The sequence below is a fragment of the Panthera tigris genome, chromosome A1, assembly GCF_018350195.1.
Source record: "Panthera tigris isolate Pti1 chromosome A1, P.tigris_Pti1_mat1.1, whole genome shotgun sequence".
In the NCBI taxonomy this organism is placed as follows: Eukaryota; Metazoa; Chordata; class Mammalia; order Carnivora; family Felidae; genus Panthera; species Panthera tigris.
In genome coordinates this window covers 68,993,171-69,014,564 of record NC_056660.1, presented here as the reverse complement: position 1 = coordinate 69,014,564, position 21,394 = coordinate 68,993,171, and the positions used below count along the sequence as shown (strand labels likewise).

The window sequence follows — 21,394 nt, the reverse complement described above, 5'->3', positions numbered from 1 at the left end:
GGTAAAATCCCCAGGGATTTACTGATGGACTGGATATGGTGGCTGAGGCAGAAGACAATGACCAAAATGACACGAGAATTTCTGCTGAGGGTATCTGGACTGATGCTGGTACAATTCACAAAGATGGGAGTGCTGGAAGAGGGGCCAGGATGGAGGTTCTGGACACTTTGATTTTGTTGAGGTGCCCTTGGATTTCATGAGCAAGAGACAGTATGGAAAAGGCGGGATGCACTTGTCTGGAGCTCTGAGGTGAAGCCTGGACAGGAGATCTCACACTAGAAGTCACCACAAGGCACCCAGGTGACTCAGTCATTTAAGCATCCAACTCTTGGTTTCAGCTCAGGTCATGATCTCATGGTTCAAGGGTTCGAGCCCCACGTCAACCTCTGCAAGGATAGCGCGTAGCCTGCTTGGGATTCTCTCTCCCTCCATCTCTGCTCCTCCGCTGCTCATGCCCTATCTCTTTCTCTCAAAATAAATAAAACATTAAAAAAAACTAAACAACAACAAAAACCTACTAAGAAAAAAAGGAGGAGGGGGAGGAGGGGAGGAGGGGGACAAGGGGGGGAGAAGGAAGAGAAGGGTGAGGAGAAGGGGGGGGAGGGGGACGAGGTGGGGAGGAGGGGGAGGAGGAAGGGAAGCAGAAGCAGAAGCCGCCACCATCCTGACTCCATAGAGGATAAGCGTCACGGAGACTCAGAGGATAAGGCTCACCGAGTCCAGAGGATGAAACCTATGAGCACCGATGGCACGTCCACCACAGACCAGCCAGGTGGAAGCAGATGAGAACAGAAGGAAAAAAGGAGAGTGGTGTCACAGAAGTCATAGGAAGGCAGTTTCCAGAAGGAAATATACCAAGAACTGTTCAAATAAGATGAGAACTAAAAGTTCTGCTGGTGAGTTGACTCAGAGGTGGGGCTGAAAGTCTGGCGGGTGATGAAGAGGCAGGAAGGACACAGACTTTTCCAAGAAGCTTGGCTGAGAGGCAGGCAGCAAGAGACTAGGGCCACAGGGGGTGAGGGATCAGATAAGGGTATTGTTGAATTACTTGTTATTATTATTCTGTTTTTCAAATGTTTTTAAGTAATCTCTATGCCTAATACGGGGCTGGAACTCACAATTCCAAGATCAAGAGTCGCATGCTCTACTGACTGAGCCAGCCAGACGCCCCTATTTGCTTGTGAGTCACAGAAAACTGGGTGAGTCTAAAAAAGTGGAGGGATTCAGGGGCACCTGGGTGGCTCAGGCGGTTGAGCATCCAGCTTTGGCTCAGGTTTGTGAGTTCGAGACCCGCGTCGGGCTCTGTGCTGACTGTGTAGAGCCTGCTTGGGATCCTCTGACTCCCTCTCTCTCTGCCCTTCTCATGCTCTCTATGAAAAAATAATAAACATTAAAAAAAATTTTTTTTAAAGCGAAGGCATTGAGAATATGAGCAAGAAGGGTTAGTCACCAATGTCCTAAGGGATGTGAGAAGACGGCCCTAAAACCCAGGGCAACGGCCTGAGGTAGAAGGAAGAGCTATTCCACTGAGGGAGACAGAAAGGCCAGTGGCAGATGGGAGTTTACATTTCTGTGCCGGGAGCAGGGAAGTTCCTCGTGGAGGCTTTCTGCTTCCCCAGGCAAGTGGGAGGCCTGGAGGACTGAGGCAAGCAGGGAATACTGGAAATAGTTGCACCGGACGGCGCGTTAACTGGAGAACCCTGGTGGGATTTCCCAGGGCTGCCAAGCGGCCACTCACGAGCCTGTAGGCCGGCGCTCTCCCAGCCACCTCGGGGAACCGTCTCCGCGAACCTTCCCCACTGCCAGCTCTTACTCAACTTCCACAAGCCACTCAGGACAAAACAACTGTGCTCTGGCAACATAGCCGCCAATTTTATGAATTGTTTTAAAACATCTCTCGTCTGTTTTTGGCATTTCTGTGGAAAGCATCGAATACAATCACCAACTGGAGCCAACTGAGCATGTGGTTTTACAACACGCAGGTCTGGGAACATCAGACCGGCCTGAATTAGCCTGTTTGGTCGAGCTCTGCAGCAAGAAGGCTACGAGCCATCGATCACGTCACAGCTGACCCGCTGGGTGAGAACTCAGGGCCTCCGGGAACCTCACCGTTTACCAGTTACATTGATGTTTTCGGGGCTCAGAGAAAAGGTCTTGCACACGCAGGACTTAAACTACTATAAATGGGGGGCGCCTGGGTGGCTCAGTCGGTTAAACGGCCGACTTCGGCTCAGGTCATGATCTCGCGGTCCGTGAGTTTGAGCCCCGTGTCGGGCTCTGTGCTGACAGCTCGGAGCCTGGAGCCTGATTCAGATTCTGTGTCTCCCTCTCTCTGACCCTCCCCTGTTCATGCTCTGTCTCTGTCTCAAAAATAAATAAACGTTAAAAAAAAAAAATTTAAACTACTATAAATGGATGAGCTACAGGGAACAAGAAAAATAAGGCTGCCGCCTGACCAGAGTTAAAGCATTGAAGTTTGCTATATGGGGAAGGCGGCTGGGAAGCATCTAGACTAGACTAGGTCATCTTAGACCAATCACTTGTTCACTGAACCTAAGCAGGACAGAAACAAGTTCCAGACAAGTTAAAAAGGCAACAAAGGCACCATCACCTATCCTTCCCCACCGATGGATCTCCAGACGGTCACAACTGTAATGATCTCCATGTCTAATCGCCCCACCCACCCCTTCCACCAGGCCACACTTCCCTGTCTTCTCTAACACCATGCAGCTAGGCTCCAGAGCACATCCATGCTACCTGACTATACAGGGATTTGGTTTAAATGAATGGATTTCTAGAAACGTCATTCCAATCAGTACAACCCACTGAATCAGGGAACTTCCCTTGCTGGGGTTTGAAGGCCCATAGAAGAGGCTGCTGGGGCCACCATGCCCGACAACCACGGACCCGGTGGCTTGGACAACAGATCTGGAGGCTCATGGTGTCATGGGTTGGGTTTCTCCCGAGGCCTCCCTCGACTTGTAAATAAATGTCTGCCTTCCGGATGTGCACACCCACGACCATCGTTCTGTGCACACATACTCCAGGTGTCTCTCTGGTATGTCCAAATTTCCTCTTTGTAAAGTGACAAGTGTCAGTGGATTAGGGCCCACTCTAATGGCCTCATTTTAACTTAACCATCTCTCTTTTTTTAAAAAATCTTTATTTACTTTTGAAAGAGAGAGAGAGAGACAGAGACGGACAGACAGACAAATAGACACAGGGAGATATAGAATCCGAAGCAGGCTCCAGCTGCTCTGTCAGCACAGAGCCTGACGGGGGCTCTGTGAACCACGAGATCACGACCTCAGCCGAAGTCAGATGTTTAACCGACTGAGCCACCTAGGCACCCATTAACCACCTCTTTAAAGGTCCTATCCTCAAGTACAGTTTCATTCTGAGGTACTGCGTGTTAGAGCTTCAACAAAGAAATTTTAGGAGGCCACAACTCAGCCTATAACATCTATCTTCCACAATTTGGTATCAACACAGCTTCCCAGCCCAGTGTTCTCCCATTTGCCTACATTTCAGTCAGGTTCCCTTTTTTCCTCTGATCTTCTTCTGTTAATGTTAGGGTTAAGTGAGAACAACACTTTACTGCCTAGTTATGAAAGGCAGGGCAAGATGAGCCACTGCTCCCAAAGCGGTTTCTGTTCTTTCCCTAAACCTTTTTAGCCCCTATCATGTTGGTGAGTGACATTTTAGGCAGATTTTGCAGGCAACTAAAATATTGGAAGTATTTTGGAAAGGTTCTTATTAAAAGAGACTCAGTTACTAGATATCTTTCAGGAAGGGCACTGGGAAGAGACTGTTTCTTGGGCACCTCCTGCATGCCAGGCACTAAACAGGTGCTTTATAAATTCTCATTTAATGCTCCTAACAATATGGTCATTTTACACAGGCAGGAAGCCAAGCTCAGAAAGCTTATTTAAGCTGCCCAAGGTCACACATAGCTGAGATTCAACATCAAGTCCATTTGACCCCAAATCTGTGCTTTTTCTGTAACATAATATGCTGCCCCTCTAAAAGCTAACAGACTCAACAAAAGCTCAGCTCTCCTCTTCAGGTTTAAAAATCAAAACTGCAGGGTGCCTGGGCGGCTCAGTCGGTTGAGCATCCGACTTCGGCTCAGGTCATGATTTCACAGTTTGTGGGTTCGAGCCCCGCATCAGGCTCTGTGCTGACGGCTTGCTCAGAGCCTGGAGCCTGCTTCAGATTCTGTGTCTCCTTCTCTCTCTGCCTCTCCCCCGCTCACGCTTTGTCTCACTCTGTTTCTCAAAAATAAATAAATGTAAAAAAAAATTTTTTTTTAAATAAAAATCAAAACTGCATACAACAGGGGCGCCTGGGTGGCTCAGTCAGCTAAGCGTCTGACTTCATCTCAGGTCATGATCTCGTGGCTCGTGAGTTCAAGCCTCACATCGGGTTCTGTGCTGACAGCTCAGGGCCTGGAGCCTGCTTCCGATTCTGTGTCTCCCTCTCTCTCTGCCCCTCCCTCACTCATGATCTCTCTTTCTCTCAAAAATAAACAAACATTAAAAAAATTTTTAAAAACTGCATACAAAAATATTTCATCACCTATAACATATATAGGAGCCAGATAAAATGTTATAGAAAATTATCTAGTGTCTAGAATTCATTGCAACAAAGTAGTCTTTCCACAAGCTAATTCCAACAAGAAATAACTTTACTTTGAATTTGTTTGTAATAATTTGTTTAAATGTAATTTTTAATATTAATGTTAAGTGTGGCTTTCTTTTTAAACCAATTAGAGATTTTTGATTCTGTCATAGATTTACAGAGACTGGATTTATCTTCCTACAGGAAAAACAAATAAACAAAAATAAAAAAAAAAAAAAGGGAAAAACATACTTAGCACAACATATCTGAAGGCTGAGGACACCAGACAATGAGAAACTGTGATCCCTCAGAGACAAAATAAAATCACGATCCCTACACTTGCCCTAGACTTCTGTGTACATTAGGTTTCCAGGCTGTGGTACAGAGAAGAAAAACCCGGAAAAATCCATGAGTTGAAAAGGTGGGGCTGACAGATCACGGGGGGGGGGGGGGGGGGGGGGGGGGGGGGGGGGCGAGTAATAAAGAGTAGGAAGCTCCCTCCAGAAAGATCATTTAGAAGAGTATAGAAAGAGTATAGAAGGTTCCCATTGAGTAATCAGCTGAATACTGATCAATGTCAACTTGTGAAGAAAGTACCCAAGATTTGGGAGAAAGAACCAATGAAAAGATTCAAGGTATCAGTGCCTGGTGCTCACAGAGTCAGGAACACTACCAATTCTCACCAGCAATATCAGACAACCCGAGGATTCTGGGCACTGGGCAGAGTACTGAAGAGTCATCCCTTAGCACTGAGGAATAATTAACCCCGGACTATACAGTACATGAGACCCATTTAATGTGCTTAAAAGCCAGATATGAGAGGATTAAATGGTTTCCAAATAACTTAATTGCATCCCAGAACACTCAATAAAAATTTATAGGAATATAAAACTATCCAGTACTCAACAAGGTAAAATTTACAATATCTGACATCCAATAAAGAAAAATCACCAGACACACAAGGAAGCAGGAAAACAGGACCCATAATCAGACAAAACACTCTGACCTGGAATGCAGGCATTATAATTAGCAGAAGAAGGACATAAAGACAGTTATTATAACTGTATTCCTTATGTTCAAAGTTGAGATATAGAAAACATAAAAAGACCCAGATGAAACCTCTAGAGATAAAAAACACATTGGGAGATTAACACACACACACACGATAAGATGAAAATCAGATTAGACCTTGCAGAAAAAATACTAATGAACTTGAGGATGCAGCAATAGAAACAATTCAAAATGAAATAGAAAGATAACCAAGACATTAATAGCGCATCACAGAACTGTAGAACAACTTTAGGCATCCTAACATGCATGGCACTGGAGTCACAAAGGACAGGAGGTGGCAGTGGAGGGGGCAAAAAACAGGACAAAAAATGAAAAGAAAGAACAGCTGAAAATTTTCCAAATTTGGTGAAAACTGTAAACCCAACAGATTCAAAAAGCTCAGAAAATCTCCAGCCTAAGAAATGTGAAGAAAAGTGCATGGAAGCACATCATCACCAAACTGCTCAAAAACAGCAGTAAAGAGGCAATCTTAAAATCAGCCAGATATGGGGCACCTGGGTGGCTCAGTCGATTGATTTCAGCTCAGGTCATGATCCCAAGGTCATGGGATCAAGCCCCAAGCTTACGATTCTCTCTCTCTTTCCCTCTGCCTCTCTTCCCTGCTTGCAATCTCTCTCTCTAAATAAATAATATAAATAAACAGCCAAAGAAGATTATGCACAAAGGAACAAAGGTAAAAATGACAGCAGACTTCTTGCCAGAAACAATGCAAGTGGGAATGCAATGGGGCAAGATTTTAATGCCCTTGAAGAACAAAATTATTAGAATTTTATACCCAGCAAAAATGTCTTTCAAAACAGAAGGCAAAATAAGGACTCAAACATATGAAAGCTGAGAGAAGTCATTGCCAGCAGGGCTGTACAAGAAGAAATGTTAAAGGAAGTCCTTCAGGCAGAAAGAAAATAATATCAGATGGAAATCTGTGTCTACACAAAGGAACGAGGGACACCAAAATGTCAATTGTGTGGTTAATATATACAATATCTGAGACATTTTTAATATTATTCATAGACAACTGACTGGTAAAAATAACAACGTAGTGTGGGATTCATAACTTTTGTAAAAGAAAATAATATGACAAAAATAGCAAAAAAAATCAGAAAAGGGAAAATGGAAGTATACTACTGTAAGTTCTTATACTGTAGGTGAAGTGGCATAATCTCTCTTAAAGACAGGCCCTGATAAGTTGAAAGTGTGTATTATGAACCCAAAAGCAACTATGAAAGTTACAAATGAAAGAGTTATAGATTATAAGCCAACAAAGAAGGTAAAATGGAATCACTGAAATATTTAATTAATCAAAAGACAGGCCAAAAAAAGGAAGAATGGGTAAGACGAAGAGAAAATAGCAAGATGCCCCATTTAAATCATATCAGCAATCACATTAAATGTAAATGTTCTAAACACCCCCAATTAAAAAGCAGGATTGTTAGACTGGACAAAAAGGCAAGGCCCAAATGTATGCTACCTTTAAGAAACACACTGCAATATAAAGATGCAAAAAAGTTAAAAGGAAAAGAATGAAAAACGTATATTATGCAACCAGTAATTTTAAAAAATTACAGCAGCTATATCAGTATCAAGGTAAATATCAGAACAAAGAATATCACCAGGGATAAAGAAGGAATTTTTTTCATAACAAAGGTGTCAATTAATTCAGAGGGTAGGAAAATCTTAAGTATTTATACACTTAAAAACAGAACTTCAAAATACATGAAGCAAAAAGTGATGTAATAGCAAAGAGAAACAGAAAAATCCACAGAGTCTGAGATTTTAATACTTCTCACTAGTCCTGGGAAGGGCACTCTCTTCCCAGTCAGCAAGGCCCAGATGCCAAAGCATCAAGAATACAGAAAATAAAAAAATACTGAAGGATAAGATCAGTGGTTGTGAGGGCCTCAGAGAGGAGGGAGGGATCCGTAGGTAGAGCAGAGGACATTTTTAGGGAAGAGAAACTATTCTTTATGATACTTTGATGGTGGACACATGTCAAAGACATTTGTCAAAACCGATAGCATATACAACACAAAGAACGGACACTAATGTAAACTTTGGACTGTAATATGTTAATACTTGCTCAACAATTATAATACACATATCACACGACTGCAAGATGTTAAAAAATAAGGGACCCTGTGCATTTGGGGGGGGTCAGTATACGGTACCTCTCTTTACTTTCTGTCCAGTTTTTCTGTAAAGTTAACATTTTTTTAAAAAGTCAATTAATTAAAAAACAAATGAGAACAAAAAACCCCACGTATCTCTCCAGCTTAAGAAATGGAAGGTTGCCCATTGCTCTATTTTTCCCGTGATCCATCCTTCTCCTAGACTCTCTGCTCAAGGAAAGCTTTGCCTCCTCTGAGAACTGCCCCATCGACCCAGCCATCGTGGCCTCACACCACGGTGCTGCTGGTGATGTGTGATGACAGAGGCACCCCACGGCCTCATTTCTGCTGGGTTCCCAAACTTCCATCTGTCTGTGGCTCAGCAAGTCTTCATCCTTTACACCTGGCATGTGTCCACAAAGACCCCCTCTGGGATGTAGATGCCCTCAGACCCCCGGGGGAAGAAGCAACGTCAGGACAGGAGGCTGCTACTAAGCATACGGGAAGGAAATCTGGCCAACGCCAGTGGGGCTGGGAAACCACCAACAAGGGATGTAGCCATGGTTTCTATGGCTTCAAGCCCCTAGAAAGCAAGTCTGCAACTACAGAGTGAAATGCGTCCCTCCAAAATTCTTATGTTGAAGCCCTAACCTCGCTATGTGACTGTCTCTGGAGAAAAGGTGTTCAGAAGTTAATTAAAGTTGAATAAAGTCATAAAAAGATAGAACTGTGGCCTTATAAGAGGAGGAAGATCTCGGTCTCTGTCATGTGAGGACACCGTGAGAAGGTAAACCTCTACAAGCCAGAAAGAGTGTCCTCACCGAAAGTGACCATATAAAATATAAATATAAAATATAAACTAAACAATAAGATGCCCATCTTCTTCCTGAGCTTTATCAGCACGCATTAGACACTGGAACCATTTTATCAGATCAGTAAGCACTGTGGCTTTAACAAAACACTGGTGGGCCAACTTCTCTGGTTTCTGAGTTAGAAGGCAAGCACAAGATACAACAGATATCCGAGTACCTCCCACGCGCAGGAATCCTGCTGGGCTTGTGACTGTAAAGTATCAGAATTAATCCTCATGACAATCTTGTAAAATCACCACTTATTAATCCCATTTTCCAGATAAAGTACAAAATCAAAGAGGTTCAGTATCTGCCCAGCTGCTATATAACAAAACAAATGTTCAAACAGAGATTTACAAGCCACGATGCATGCCCTTCCCGGGATCCTCAACAGGCTGATGAGATAAATCTTATTATACACCTATCTCTACCACTGAGGCTCACACAGCTCTCTGGGAGGGACCAGTGTGAGGAAAGGCAGCCAAGCGTAGCAGAGAGCGGCTTGCTGAGACAGGCTTGTGTGAAAATCCTGGTTATAAAGATCATTGTCAAGTATCGGGCAAGTTACCTCTCTGAACCTTCTCACTGTAACATGGAGATGATAAAACACCCACCTCAGAGAAATATTTTAAAGCAGAGATTGGCCAACTAAGGCTCATGGGCCAAATCCTGACTATCATGTGTTTTGGTACAGCCAAGACCGGCCTTTACACTTCTCGTGATTGGAAAGAAAAAAAAACAAAAACCAAAAAACAAAGGAGTGTATTTCATGATGTGAAAACTCTGAAATTCAAATATCCATGCCCCTAAGTAAAGTTTTATTGGGACACAACCATGCACATCTATTTAGATATTGTCCATGGCCGTTTTTGTGCTGTGATGGCAGTGTTGGGTGGTTGCCATGGAGACGGTATGGCCCGCAAAACCCAATCCATTTACTGTCTGGCTTTTTGCCAACCTCTCATAAGAAGAACAAATGAGATGCATTCAGGTGTGCAGCAGAGTCCAAGGGCAGCCAGGCCAAGGTCTCTGAGTTCACTCCAATGGCAAGCTACTGTTTTTCTGGCCTTTTACCAGCCCTTACAGTCTAGCTACCAATTAGCTGGCATATTAAGGACAGAGTCTTGACTCCTAGGATCAATAGCATTTCTGCCACGGAAAAGACCAATCCATAAAAAAAGCTGATGAAAAGATCTCTCTGCTCCTGTGGGGCAATCTCCCGGGCACGGCTTCCTGGACTCAAAGCCAAGGGCAGGCCAAACTTGCATGTAAACACAGCAACCAACTCTATTAACTGGCAAGCCACAGGACAAGTCTAATTAAGGGTAGAGCGCAATTGATTACTAATTATCACTAGTTTATTTCCCATCCTGAGAAACACATCTTAGACCACAGAAAGTACTCCTTCTCCCCGAGGCTTTTTTCAAACCCTTGCAGAATGGCCTGCCCTGACGTGGGTGTTTCATGTGATGGAAACGAGACAAGGGGCGGAAGGCTGGGCTCAGATGTGAGCCTACCGTCTAGGCACAAAGGTCCACAATTCTGTGTGCCAGGGACTCTGGGATCCTAGTTTCGCCCGTAACAGGCACAGGCCCATGGGCAAGGCCAGCTGTGACGGCCCACGTTCAGACATTTTGAGACCCACCAGGCTTCTCCTTGGTTTGGCAGACAAGTAAACGGCCTCCCAGAGGAAGCCCAGTAAAGGTAATAATCACAACAGTAGCATTTAAAAAACGATAATATGTCTGTGTGCACCGCAGCGTTTTTCACAACCACCGAGGGGTGGAAGCAACCTCAACGTCCACCAACAGATGAACGGGCACACACAACGTGGGACAGCCATACAACAGAATATCACCGAGCCTCAAAAAGCATGGATACCCTGTCATATGCTACACCGTGGGGGAACCTCACATCATGCTCCGTGAAACAAGCCAGTCGCAAAAAGACAAACACTGTGGGAGTCCACTTAGAGGGATCTAGAGTAGTCAAACTCACAGAGACGGAAAGTAGGTTGGTGACTGCCAGGGGCTGGGGGGAGGACAAGAGAGCTGTATCACGGGCACGGAATTTCGGGTTTTTAAGATGTGGCACAATGTGGATACAGTTAACACTATCGTACTGTCCACTCAAAGGTGGTTAACACGCTAACACTTACGTTAGCTGCTCTTGGCAATTTAAAAAATGGGAATGATCAGAGTTTCCGTAACTAACACTTTCTGAACACTCGAGTAGGTCCCAGACACAGGGATTACATGTGCTGATTTTTTTTTTAATTTTTTTAACGTTTTTAATTTATTTTTGAGACAGAGAGAGACAGAGCATGAACAGGGGAGGAGCAGAGAGAGAGAGGGAGACACAGAATCGGAAGCAGGCTCCAGGCTCTGAGCCATCAGCCCAGAGCCCGACGCGGGGCTCGAACTCACGGACCATGAGATCGTGACCTGAGCTGAAGTCGGACGCTTAACCGACTGAGCCACCCAGGCACCCCTACATGTGCTGATTGACATTATCACATATGAGCCTTTCAAAAACTCCACAAGTTGGGCACTCTTCCCTCATTTCTACCCACGTGCAGAGCGAGGGTCAGCGAGGCCAGCCCCCTGCTCCGGTCACCCTGCTCCAGGGACTTGAGGGCTGACAGTTGGACCTGCAGAGCTCCTTTCCTGGGCTGCTACAAAACACCACCCCACTAGAAATCGACAGAATCTCAGAAGGCAATAGAAACTACTGGATACCTATCTTAAATTCCCAAGCACCTTTACTAAGAGCAGAGATGAAAACCCAGCCAGACCCCTCCGTTCAGCCTCTGGATACTTTTTGGTCATTATTTCTGCTCCTCTGTGCTTTTATTTCATTGAGTTTTGGGGATAAAGTTTAACTGATGTTCTGTTTTTTAAGTGTTCATTTATTTTGGGGGAGGGAGGGGCAGAGTGACGAGGACAGAGGATCTGAAGCGAGCTGCACGCTGACATCAGCACAGAGCCCGTTATGAGGCTCAGACTCACAAACCCTGAGATCACGACCTGAGCCAAAGTGGGATGCTTAACATACTGAGCCAACCAGGTGCCCCTTATTGACATTTTATACACACACGGTGCACATGTAGTAAGCATACAGCTCACTGAATTTTTACATGCTGATTGCACGCGTAGAACCAGCACCCAGATTAAGAAACAGAGCACGGCCAACGGCCCCAGAATCCCTCCTTGTACCCTTCTCCAGTCACCTCTACTGCCTCACCTAACAATGACAGATTAACTGTCGCAACAACTTCTTTCTTAAATTTTATAAAGTTAACTGTCGGGTTGGGATTTTGTAATTGACAGAGAATAAAATATGGAAATATTGTCAGAATGGAAGGATGATGGACAGCATGGGCTTGTGTTTAGACAGAACTGAACTTGAATCAAAGCTATGGCATTTCCTAGCTGTGAACCTCTGGACGAGGACTTAACCCCTTTAAGCTTTAGCTTCCTCATCAGAAAAAGGGTATATGATGGGCACTTCCTGGAATGAATGAAATACTGTAGGTAAAACTAATATGATGCCTTGCAACGAGGTATTACTCTCCAGGGCACGTGTTAGCAAACTGTGGCTTCCTGTATCCTAAATAAAGTTTTATTGGAACAAAGCCCATCTATTCATTTACATATCGCCCATGGCTGCTTCCGCACTATAAGGGCAGACTTGAGTAGCGGCAACAGAGACCCTACAGCCTGCAAAGCCTTAATATAGTATTTATTATCTGGCCCTTTGTAAAGCGTACTGATCCTTGCTTTAGAATATGGGCCATGTTAGCTGTTGTGTCCACAGGAACCAGAACAGTCTGGCACATGGTAAGCACTCACGTGGTGGCTTTTTTTGTGTGTTACATGCGACAAATAAACACCTGTTTTTTTGGTCATCGTTACTAGGTTTTCTGTATTTTACAGCTGAACATATTACAAGAAAGCAGTGAGATCATAAAAATCAAGCACGATAAAACTTAAAAGTCACCAGCACAGGTGCTGGTGCACAGGAAGATGAACAGGTTTGTAAATTTTAGAAAGGCACTGAACTTGGGGTCAGAAGAACATAGTTAGAATCTCAGCTCCACCATTAGCTAGTTGGCTGACCCAGATACAGAACAGTTATGAGAATCTTAGTGCCCTCAACACTACTATTTTTCGTTTAGAAAGGCATCTCCAGCTGGCTCAAACAGGGCAAGAATGGAGTCAGGGAAGCCACTAGGACCTTGTAGTAATTCAGGCAAAGGTGTTAGAAATAATGAGATAGCATATCCTCCAGTGTTCTGAGAATCATTATTTTAACACAAAAAAAGTTTATGAAACAATGTTCCATAGAACTTACAACACGGTATTGTAATTATTTGTTTCCTTGTCTCTCTTACCAAGCTGTGCACTTTTTTTTTTCTTTCAAGCTGTGCACTTCTAATGAATGGAAACCATAACCTCCTCTTGCTGTCACTTTGTATCACGTGTCTTCCATGATATAAAGTATGAGGACTGAGGCCGTGTAGGCACAAGAAATTTGTTGGATAAATAGAATGCAGAATTAGATTTGGCCCATCTGTGGTCATGCGCCATATGAAAAAGGACTGGGAGTCAGGGAGGCTTAAAGTTTAATTTAAGTACGAGGAAATGGCGAAGAGTATTTGGAGACAGGAATAAGCTGAGAAAACACTATTCACACCCACTTTTAGGTATGTGACAGATTGGTTCATTCACCATCTACCCACTCGCCTCCTGTGTATGTCTTCCTCGCAACACTCTCTTCCTTTGCTGTGACGAGTCCCTCTCCTGGTTTTCCTCCTCCCCATCTGCACCTCCTATGAGAGTTCTTCCCTCTCTGTCCATCCCTTAAATGCTGGTGTTCCACGCTGGCTTCCTTTCTACTCTCTACGCTCTCATCCAGTTTCAGAACTTCAATTAATATTTAAAATAATCTTGCGGGGGAGCCTGAGTGGCTCAGTCAGTTAAGCGTCCAACTCTTTATTTCGGCTCAGGTCATGATCTCACACTTTATGAGATTGAGTCCTGCGTCGGGCTCCATGCTGACACTGAGGAGCCTGGCTGAGATTCTCTCTCTGCCTCTCCCCTGCTTGTGTGCACACACACACTCTCTCTCAAAATAAACATTTAATTAAAAAAATAGTCCTATGAGCCTTAAATCTCTATTTCAGCTCACATCTCTTTCCTGTGCTCTGGAAAATACACCCACAGGCCCTGCCCACTGGATGTCTCCACTGGGATGTCCACTGACACCCCCAAGTCCTCATGTCTGGGATGGAACTCATTGTCTTTATCTCTTCCCAGACATGGTGAGGCTTTCATCCCCAGCGATTGGTACCACTGTCCCCCAGATGGCAAAGCTGGAAAACCCAGCTGCTCTGAGCCTGCTTTCTCTCACAAGCCCATCCATTCAGTCACATCCCCAACCACCTCCTCCTCCAAAACCTCTTGAATCCACCCATCTCGCTCCAGCCCACCACCTCGGTTCTCCCGTAATCCCTTGCCGCTACGCCTCCAGCCAGAAACACAGCAAACCCCTAACGGCCTTCCTGATTCTAGTCTTTTCCTATTGCAGTCCAGCCCAGTCCTCTTTCTAAACCATAAACCAGATCATACCATGTTCCCTTTAAAACACACTGACAGCTTCCCAAACACACGAGCTTGGTACAGAACTGTGCTGTCCCACACAATAGCTGCTAGCTACACGTGTCTCCTGAGCACCTGCAATGCGGATGGCATGAATCAAGAGGGTCTGTGTTGGATGCACACCAGACTCAAAGGCTCCGCATGAAAAAATGTGAAATAGTTTATTCATAGTTTTTGCTCCTGATCACATGTTGAAATGGTAATGGTTTTGGACGTATTACATTAAGTTACAAATACTTTTAATTTCACTTTTTTTTTTTAAACAAAACTGCTAGAAAATGTGAAATTACATACGTGGCTCATATTTTATTTTTACTGGACGACAATGGTATAAAAGTCCTTCGAGATGTGGCTCCCTGCCTACTTTTCAGTTTCCTCTTTCTCACCTCCTTCACCTGAGCCTCTCCTCCTTACCTGTCACCCCCAGCCTTCCTTGCACGTTCCTGCAGGTTGTTTTCTGCTCTTTATATATGGGTCCCCCCTCACGCTGGAACATTCTATTATTTTTAATGTTTATTTATTCTTGAGAGAGAGACAGGGAGCACGAGTGGGGAAGGGGCAGAGAGAGAGGGGGAGACACAGAATCCGAAGCAAGCTCTGGGCTCTGAGCTGTCAACACAGAGCCCGACACGGGGCTCGAACCCACGAACCGTGAGATCATGACCTGAGCCAAAGTTGGATGCTTAACCAACTGAGACACCTAGGCTTCCATGGAACACTTTCTATTAGGTCAACTCCTACTGGCCTCATGGGACTCAGCTTTGTAGTATCTGGGAAGGATTTCCTGAACACCAATGTTATTTGTTACCCCCACTGCCCAATGCTCCCTGGCTCCAATGGAAAACACCTGTCACATGCCCTGTGCTGGTCACTGACTAAGCTTGACACCCCGCCCGGATCATACATTCCCTGCACCCTAATTACCGGATCCCTGGAGCAGTGGCTAGCAAGTCCTAGCTACTCTGTATACAGAATGGAAGAATAAACAGAAATACAGTCAATGAACTTATAGTTGCATAGAGTGTCTAATACAAGAATCAGATACAGCCTTAAGAAAGTGCCATTAGCCAAAACACAAAAGGAACAATAAGCTATGTTCTAACTTTTGGGTTCAAATGGGCGAAACCTTTGTAAAGAGCATGACATATTTTTCAAATTTTACAATGATCAAACCTACGGATTAGGCAACCCCATGCCCTTGGATCCCACGTACTGAAACTTGAACGTAAGCTTCAGTGTACTTGCGGTAGCTTCCTTTGTTGTAAAAGCAAGAGACTAGAAACAAACTAAGTACCCCATCATCTACAACAGATGTAAATCACGGTCATGTCTATTCAGCGGAATAGCGTGCAATGGAGAAGAAGGCAGGGGATTCTATGCATGGGAAAGAAGAGATCTTCATGATACATTAACTGAAGTAGAGTGTAAGGTACATGTCATTATATGTTGTTTCCACACATTAGTGTGTTTCAAAAGTATGCATGTGGGGCTCCTGGGTGGCTCAGTCAGTTAAGCGTCAGACTCTTGATTTTAGCTCAGGTCATGATCTTGAGGTTCATGGGATCCAGCCCAGTATTGGGCTCTGTACTGAGAGTTCAGAGCTTGGAATTCTCCCTCTGCACCTTCTCTGCTCTCTCTCACTCTTTCTCTCTCTCTCTCAAAAATAATAATAATAATAATAATAATAATAAACTTAAAAAAAATGTGTGTGTACAGACACATAAGCAGACTTTTATTAGAAGGGTACAGAAGCAACTGGTAATGGTGGTTTCTGGAGGGACAGGCAAGGGAAAAGGGTCAGAGGGAGCTGGTGTTCATCAAGCTCTTTGAACTTGCTAATCCTATGTACATAGTACTTTCAAAACAGTTTAACAAGGGCCTTCTGGCTGTTTTTCTTCTAGGACATGTATGCATGGCCAAAGAACCAGACTGATTCCTCTCCTTTCCCAAGCTGAACAGATCGTAAAATATCAACATTAATTTCCCATCACTTACCGTGATCTTTTTGTGGTCGGGAAACTCGAGGCCAAAATAGTCCCCTTCCACAAGGTTGAGGTGGTTGCAAACTGCATCCAGCAACACTTTCCCAGGGGCTCTTTGCTGGAAACAGAAACAACAGGAGTCACCCCCTCTGAGACAGGCAGATATGAGAACAAACCATGGCTCCCACCACCAGAAGCCTCTTCATTCCTGAATCTTCAGCCCTTCTCAGCTTGCCGCCATCCACCTTCCAGAACCCTGACCGCCTGATCACCAGACCCCCAGCCGCATACCTCTGAGCCTTTTCCAGGCTGTTTTCACACTTAGATGATAATTCTCTGCCATTTTCTCCCCAGCACGGTCCCAGGCACCACCCCCTTTTTAGAAATAAAATAGACTTTATTTTTTAGGGAAGTTTTAGATTTACAGAAAACTGAAGACAAAGTACAGAGAATTCCAACATCGCTCTTCTCACCACACACATAGAATCCCTTATTCTTAATCTTGCATCCATGTGGTACAGTGGTTACAAATATTGAGCCAACACTGATACATTATCATCACCCAGAGTCTACAGTTGGCATTAGGGTTCACTCTGCATTGTACAGTTCTATACTTCCTGACAAACATGTAATATTGTGTATCCTAACATGTAATATCATGGAGACACTATCACAGGATCAAGGAGGATAGTTTCACCATCCTAAGAATCCACCATGTGCCATCTAGTCAACCCTCCCCCGCTTCTCCGAACTCCTGGCTACCACTGGTCTTCCTACTGTCTCCAGTCTCACTTCTTCCAGAACGTCATACGTTTGGAATCGTACGGTATGTAACCTTTTCCTATTGGCTTCTGTTGCTCAGCAGCACGCATGTAGGTCCCTAGATGTCTTTTCGTGGCTTCCTAGTTCATTTCTCTTATTGCTGAATAATATTCCCTTGTGTGAATGTACCACAGATTATTTATCCATTCACCCACTGAACGACATCTTGGTTACCACCCCAGTTTAGGCAATTAAGAAGAAAGCTGCTAAAATAGGCATTGGGGAGGGCACTTGTTGGGATGAGCGTTGGGTGTCGTAAGTAAGCAGTGAATCTCGGGAATCTACCCCCAAAACCACGAGCACCCTATACACACTGTATGGTAGCTAACTTGACAATAAATTATATTTAGAAGGAGGAGGAGGAGGAAGAGGACGAGGAGGAGGAGAAAGCTGCCATAAATATTTATGTGTGGGTTTTGTATGGACAGAAGTTTTCAGCTCATGATTCTGTGTTCTTTTTGTGGAAGTGGAACCCCAGTCCCTGTTCCTTTTCCCTGCCTCCACAAATAAGGCAGAAATTATGGCTTTCTTTCTTAGGTTCCCCTAGAACTTTGCGCAAATTCTCATCCATACGACACCCACGCTGAAGGTAAGAGCGCATTTTATTAATCTCTGTATCCGCAGAGCCTAAAGACTGACCAATTTTGAAGTGGATGAACAGATGAATAAAACTTACTCATTCCACAGTATTATATATGGTTAAGTATATACAAGCCTGTCTCTCCAATTAAATTCTGGGCTACTTTATAGTTCACCTTTATATTCTTATTGGCCAGCAAAGCACCTGACACTCAAATGCCAGCTGAAATCAATACTATACATGCATTTTCTATATACTGAACCTACAGGAAAAGGGAATATGATATATAAGACCCCAATTTCTACCCTAAATGCCTTGGTTTCTCTTCACTGGCCGGTGGATTCCTAACGACCCGCTAGTAAAATGGATCCAATTCCATCACACGGATCAAACGCTGGAAGAAAAATGTTTCAAAAACACAGTCCTCTATAGTTACTGCTTTTATACTTCCACCTTCCCTCTGAGAAGAGCAGAACATGTTAGGAACCAATTAGCAACTCAGGAGACCAATGGTCAGTAAGAAAGCCTGACTAATTCAGTGATGGGCATGTCCATTAGCCTGGCCAGGCATGACCCGAGGAGGCGTCAAAGGTGCTTCAGTGTCCGGAGGTTAAGCATTTTTTTAAACAGATGCCACTTTATATATTCCCATATTCCTCATCACGGAAATACAGAAGATAGCCAGAGCTATCTGAAGGTATACAATATTCTCCATGGATAATCCCAAACTCACTAGGCTCTTTGAGTGCCTGCTTTAAGGGTCTCTGGCAGAAACGTTTCACGTGAACTGATGGCAGGAAATGTGAAAAACAGTAACGTCTAATAAAGAAGGAAAAGAGGGGTGCCTGGGTGGCTCAGTCGGTTGGTTGAGCATCCGACTCTTGATTTTGGCTGAGGTCATAGTCCCAGGGTTGTGGGATCGAGCCGAAATCCGGCTCTGCACTGAGCATGGAGCCTGCTTAAGATTCTCTCTCTCTTTCCCTCTGGCCCTCCTCTCTGCTCACACACTCTCTAAAATAAAAAAGTAAATAAAAGGAGGAAGAGATTTCACTTCCATTCTCTAAGAAAGATCATCCCTCCTTTACTTCCTGCAGTGAATTTACTCCTACAGTCTGCCCCATTGTTCCTCAATGCTTGTCTCCAATGCACATTTTTGAACTTCACTCTAAGAGTAATTTTGTTCAGAATCACATCACAGTATGTAAAATGGATGGTCGTGTTGGTTGCATAGCACTGTGAATATACTTAATGCCGCTGAATTTGTATACTTAATGGCTAAAATGGTAAATGTTACGTTATATATATTTTATCACAATAAAAAAATGTAGGGATGCCTCGGTGGCTCAGTCGGTTGAGGATCTGACTCTTGATTTTGCCTCAGGTCATGATCCCGGGGCCATGGGATGGAACCCACACTGGGCTCCTCACTGAGCATGAAGCCCGCTTAAGATTCTCTCTGTCCCTCCACCCCTTCCCTGCTCACGCACGCTCTCTCTAAAACAAAACAAAACAAAATGTTTTTTAAAAATGCAGAAGAGAAAAAACAGAAAAAGTAACTGAGGATGGGGTTCACATCCTTAAATAGCTGTGATGCAGTGTAGAATCAGTTTCAACTTTTTTAAGAACAAGAAAATGAGTTCTTCTTAGAACGTTATACTGAGGGGCAGGACTAGCTCCTGGAAGAGTGGCTGCGAAGGCCTGATCACACGGGGAGAGAGAGTGAACACCTATGTGTGTGCACCCAACGTTTGTTACAATTTCTCAGTGCAAAGAGACCTTTTATGTGTTTGGCATGAAATGAACGTTGCTGGAGTACCACAGATTTTGCATTTGGGTTAGGCTTTGCGCTGGAAGCCAGTAATGGGGTTCAAAGAGCTATAAAAGCGCAAGCCCTTTTGCTAACACAAATCGAGAAATAAGCTGATGAAGTGTGAAGAGGAGGAGGAGGCAACAGCATGGATAAAGCTAGCAAAGCATGAAGCAGAGACCTTGAGAAAGACTGAACCATAAAGGTATTTTCTCAAAGGGGGACTTACTTTAAGACACGCACACACACAATTCGGGGTGCCTGGGTGGCTCAGCTGGTTAAGCGTCCAACTTTGGCTCAGGTCATGATCTCGCAGTTGGTGGGTTTGAGCCCCGCATCGGGGTCTGTGCTGATGGCTCAGAGCCTGGAGCCTGCTTTGGACTCTGTGTGTGTCTCCCTCTCTCTTTCCCCCTCCTCCTCTCAGGCTCGGTCTCTCTCAAAAATAAACATTAAAAGAATACAAAAGACATACACACACAATCCTATTCAATGCTGTACAAGCTACATTACACAAGGAAGGGAAACCAAGTAATTTACACATCGTTTGAAAACTTACACATGTTAGGAAGTTTAACATGGAAAGGATCTTATGACAAATGAGTTGTGTTAATGATCACCAAGTGTTAGTATTGGAGGGGAGGAAACAGATCTCTAAGACTCCCACAGCCTCTAAGAAACTGTCAATCTGGCCAGCCCCATACTTAGCCAGTCTTGATTAAAGTATTCTAGACATGTGAGCCTTACAGAAAAGACACCAAATAGTAATTATATGTTTCATCCTGGAGAACAAATCAGCAATTAGCGAAACTACATAATCGCATTTTTCTTATTGGCTACTTTTAATGATGCTGCAAAAGGCATTTGAATTTTAGCCCAGCGCACAAACAATGTGGCTGATTTCAAACTCGGCGTCCATGTTCATTTTCTCCATTTTGAATGGGCTTTTCATAGAATCTATAAGAGTACATTTTCGGAAGAGGTTCGCATTCTTGGAGAATGTCTGGCCACTAAATATTGAATAACAAATAGTATGAACATTCACATTTGGTTTTAAGGTACTAAAAACTGAATCAAAGCTGCTCTAGTTTATTGTACCTTTAAAAATATATCTATGCCCTCAGGCTATTTCTATTACATAAAGTTTTATGTGGGAGTATTTTTCTTCTCCTCCAAAAGAATAAAGACAATTTTTTCTGGGGTGGGGGAGTGTGGTATTTTCCTCTCTCTCCCTAATTCCTCAAAGCATCTGAACAAATGATTTCCCCTATACTTGAGACAAGCTAAGGTTCTAACCTCTCAGAAACAATCTCATAGACACAAATCTATAAAGATAATGTTTGACTAGGTTTTAAAACTTTTGCATCTGCTGAGGTTTCAGAAAGCTGTTTCTGGAAGTGTTTCTTCCCCCCCCCCCTTCCTGGTTTAGGATTAACGTAACCATGACAACCAGGGCACGCTCTGATCCAGCAGAGAATGGCTTCTCTCAAAGGCCTTCGGCCCCCTTTTTCTTACCATGAATACCTATTAGAATATTATCCAAAGTCCTATAACCCACCAACCCTCAACAAGTCTAATCTTAGGGCATCAGAACACTGCAGATTCCCTCATGGCCCGTTGCTAGTTTTTGGCCAGGTGGGGGGATGTACTAAGTACACGGGGCTTGAGAGACACACACACGCGCTGGGCTAAGTGCCGAAGGAACAGAAATCGATACAAGTATCCCTGAGTTGGGGCTACAGACAAACAACCAGCTAAATATATGGTAAGTACTATGTGGGGAGGGGGAGGGGGAGGGGGAAGAGGGGAGAGGGGAGAGGGGAGAGGGAGACCTCTCCGGTGTCTCTTCCTAGAAAAACACTAATCCTTTTCGATCAGGGTTTCACCTCTATGACTTCA

At 44.1% G+C, this 21,394-nt stretch overlaps 1 protein-coding gene across 3 annotated transcripts in view; it reads right to left on the bottom strand.

The window, feature by feature from the left end:
- The window catches only part of FARP1 (FERM, ARH/RhoGEF and pleckstrin domain protein 1), a 296,010-nt gene that overhangs the window by 83,698 nt on the left and 190,918 nt on the right, over nucleotides 1–21,394 (bottom strand). For all 3 annotated transcript variants that reach the window (XM_042979513.1, XM_042979519.1, XM_042979509.1), the window contains exon 3: nucleotides 16,303–16,407. In XM_042979513.1, coding sequence (XP_042835447.1) covers nucleotides 16,303–16,407 — 105 coding nt within the window. The remainder of the gene's footprint in view (nucleotides 1–16,302; nucleotides 16,408–21,394) is intronic.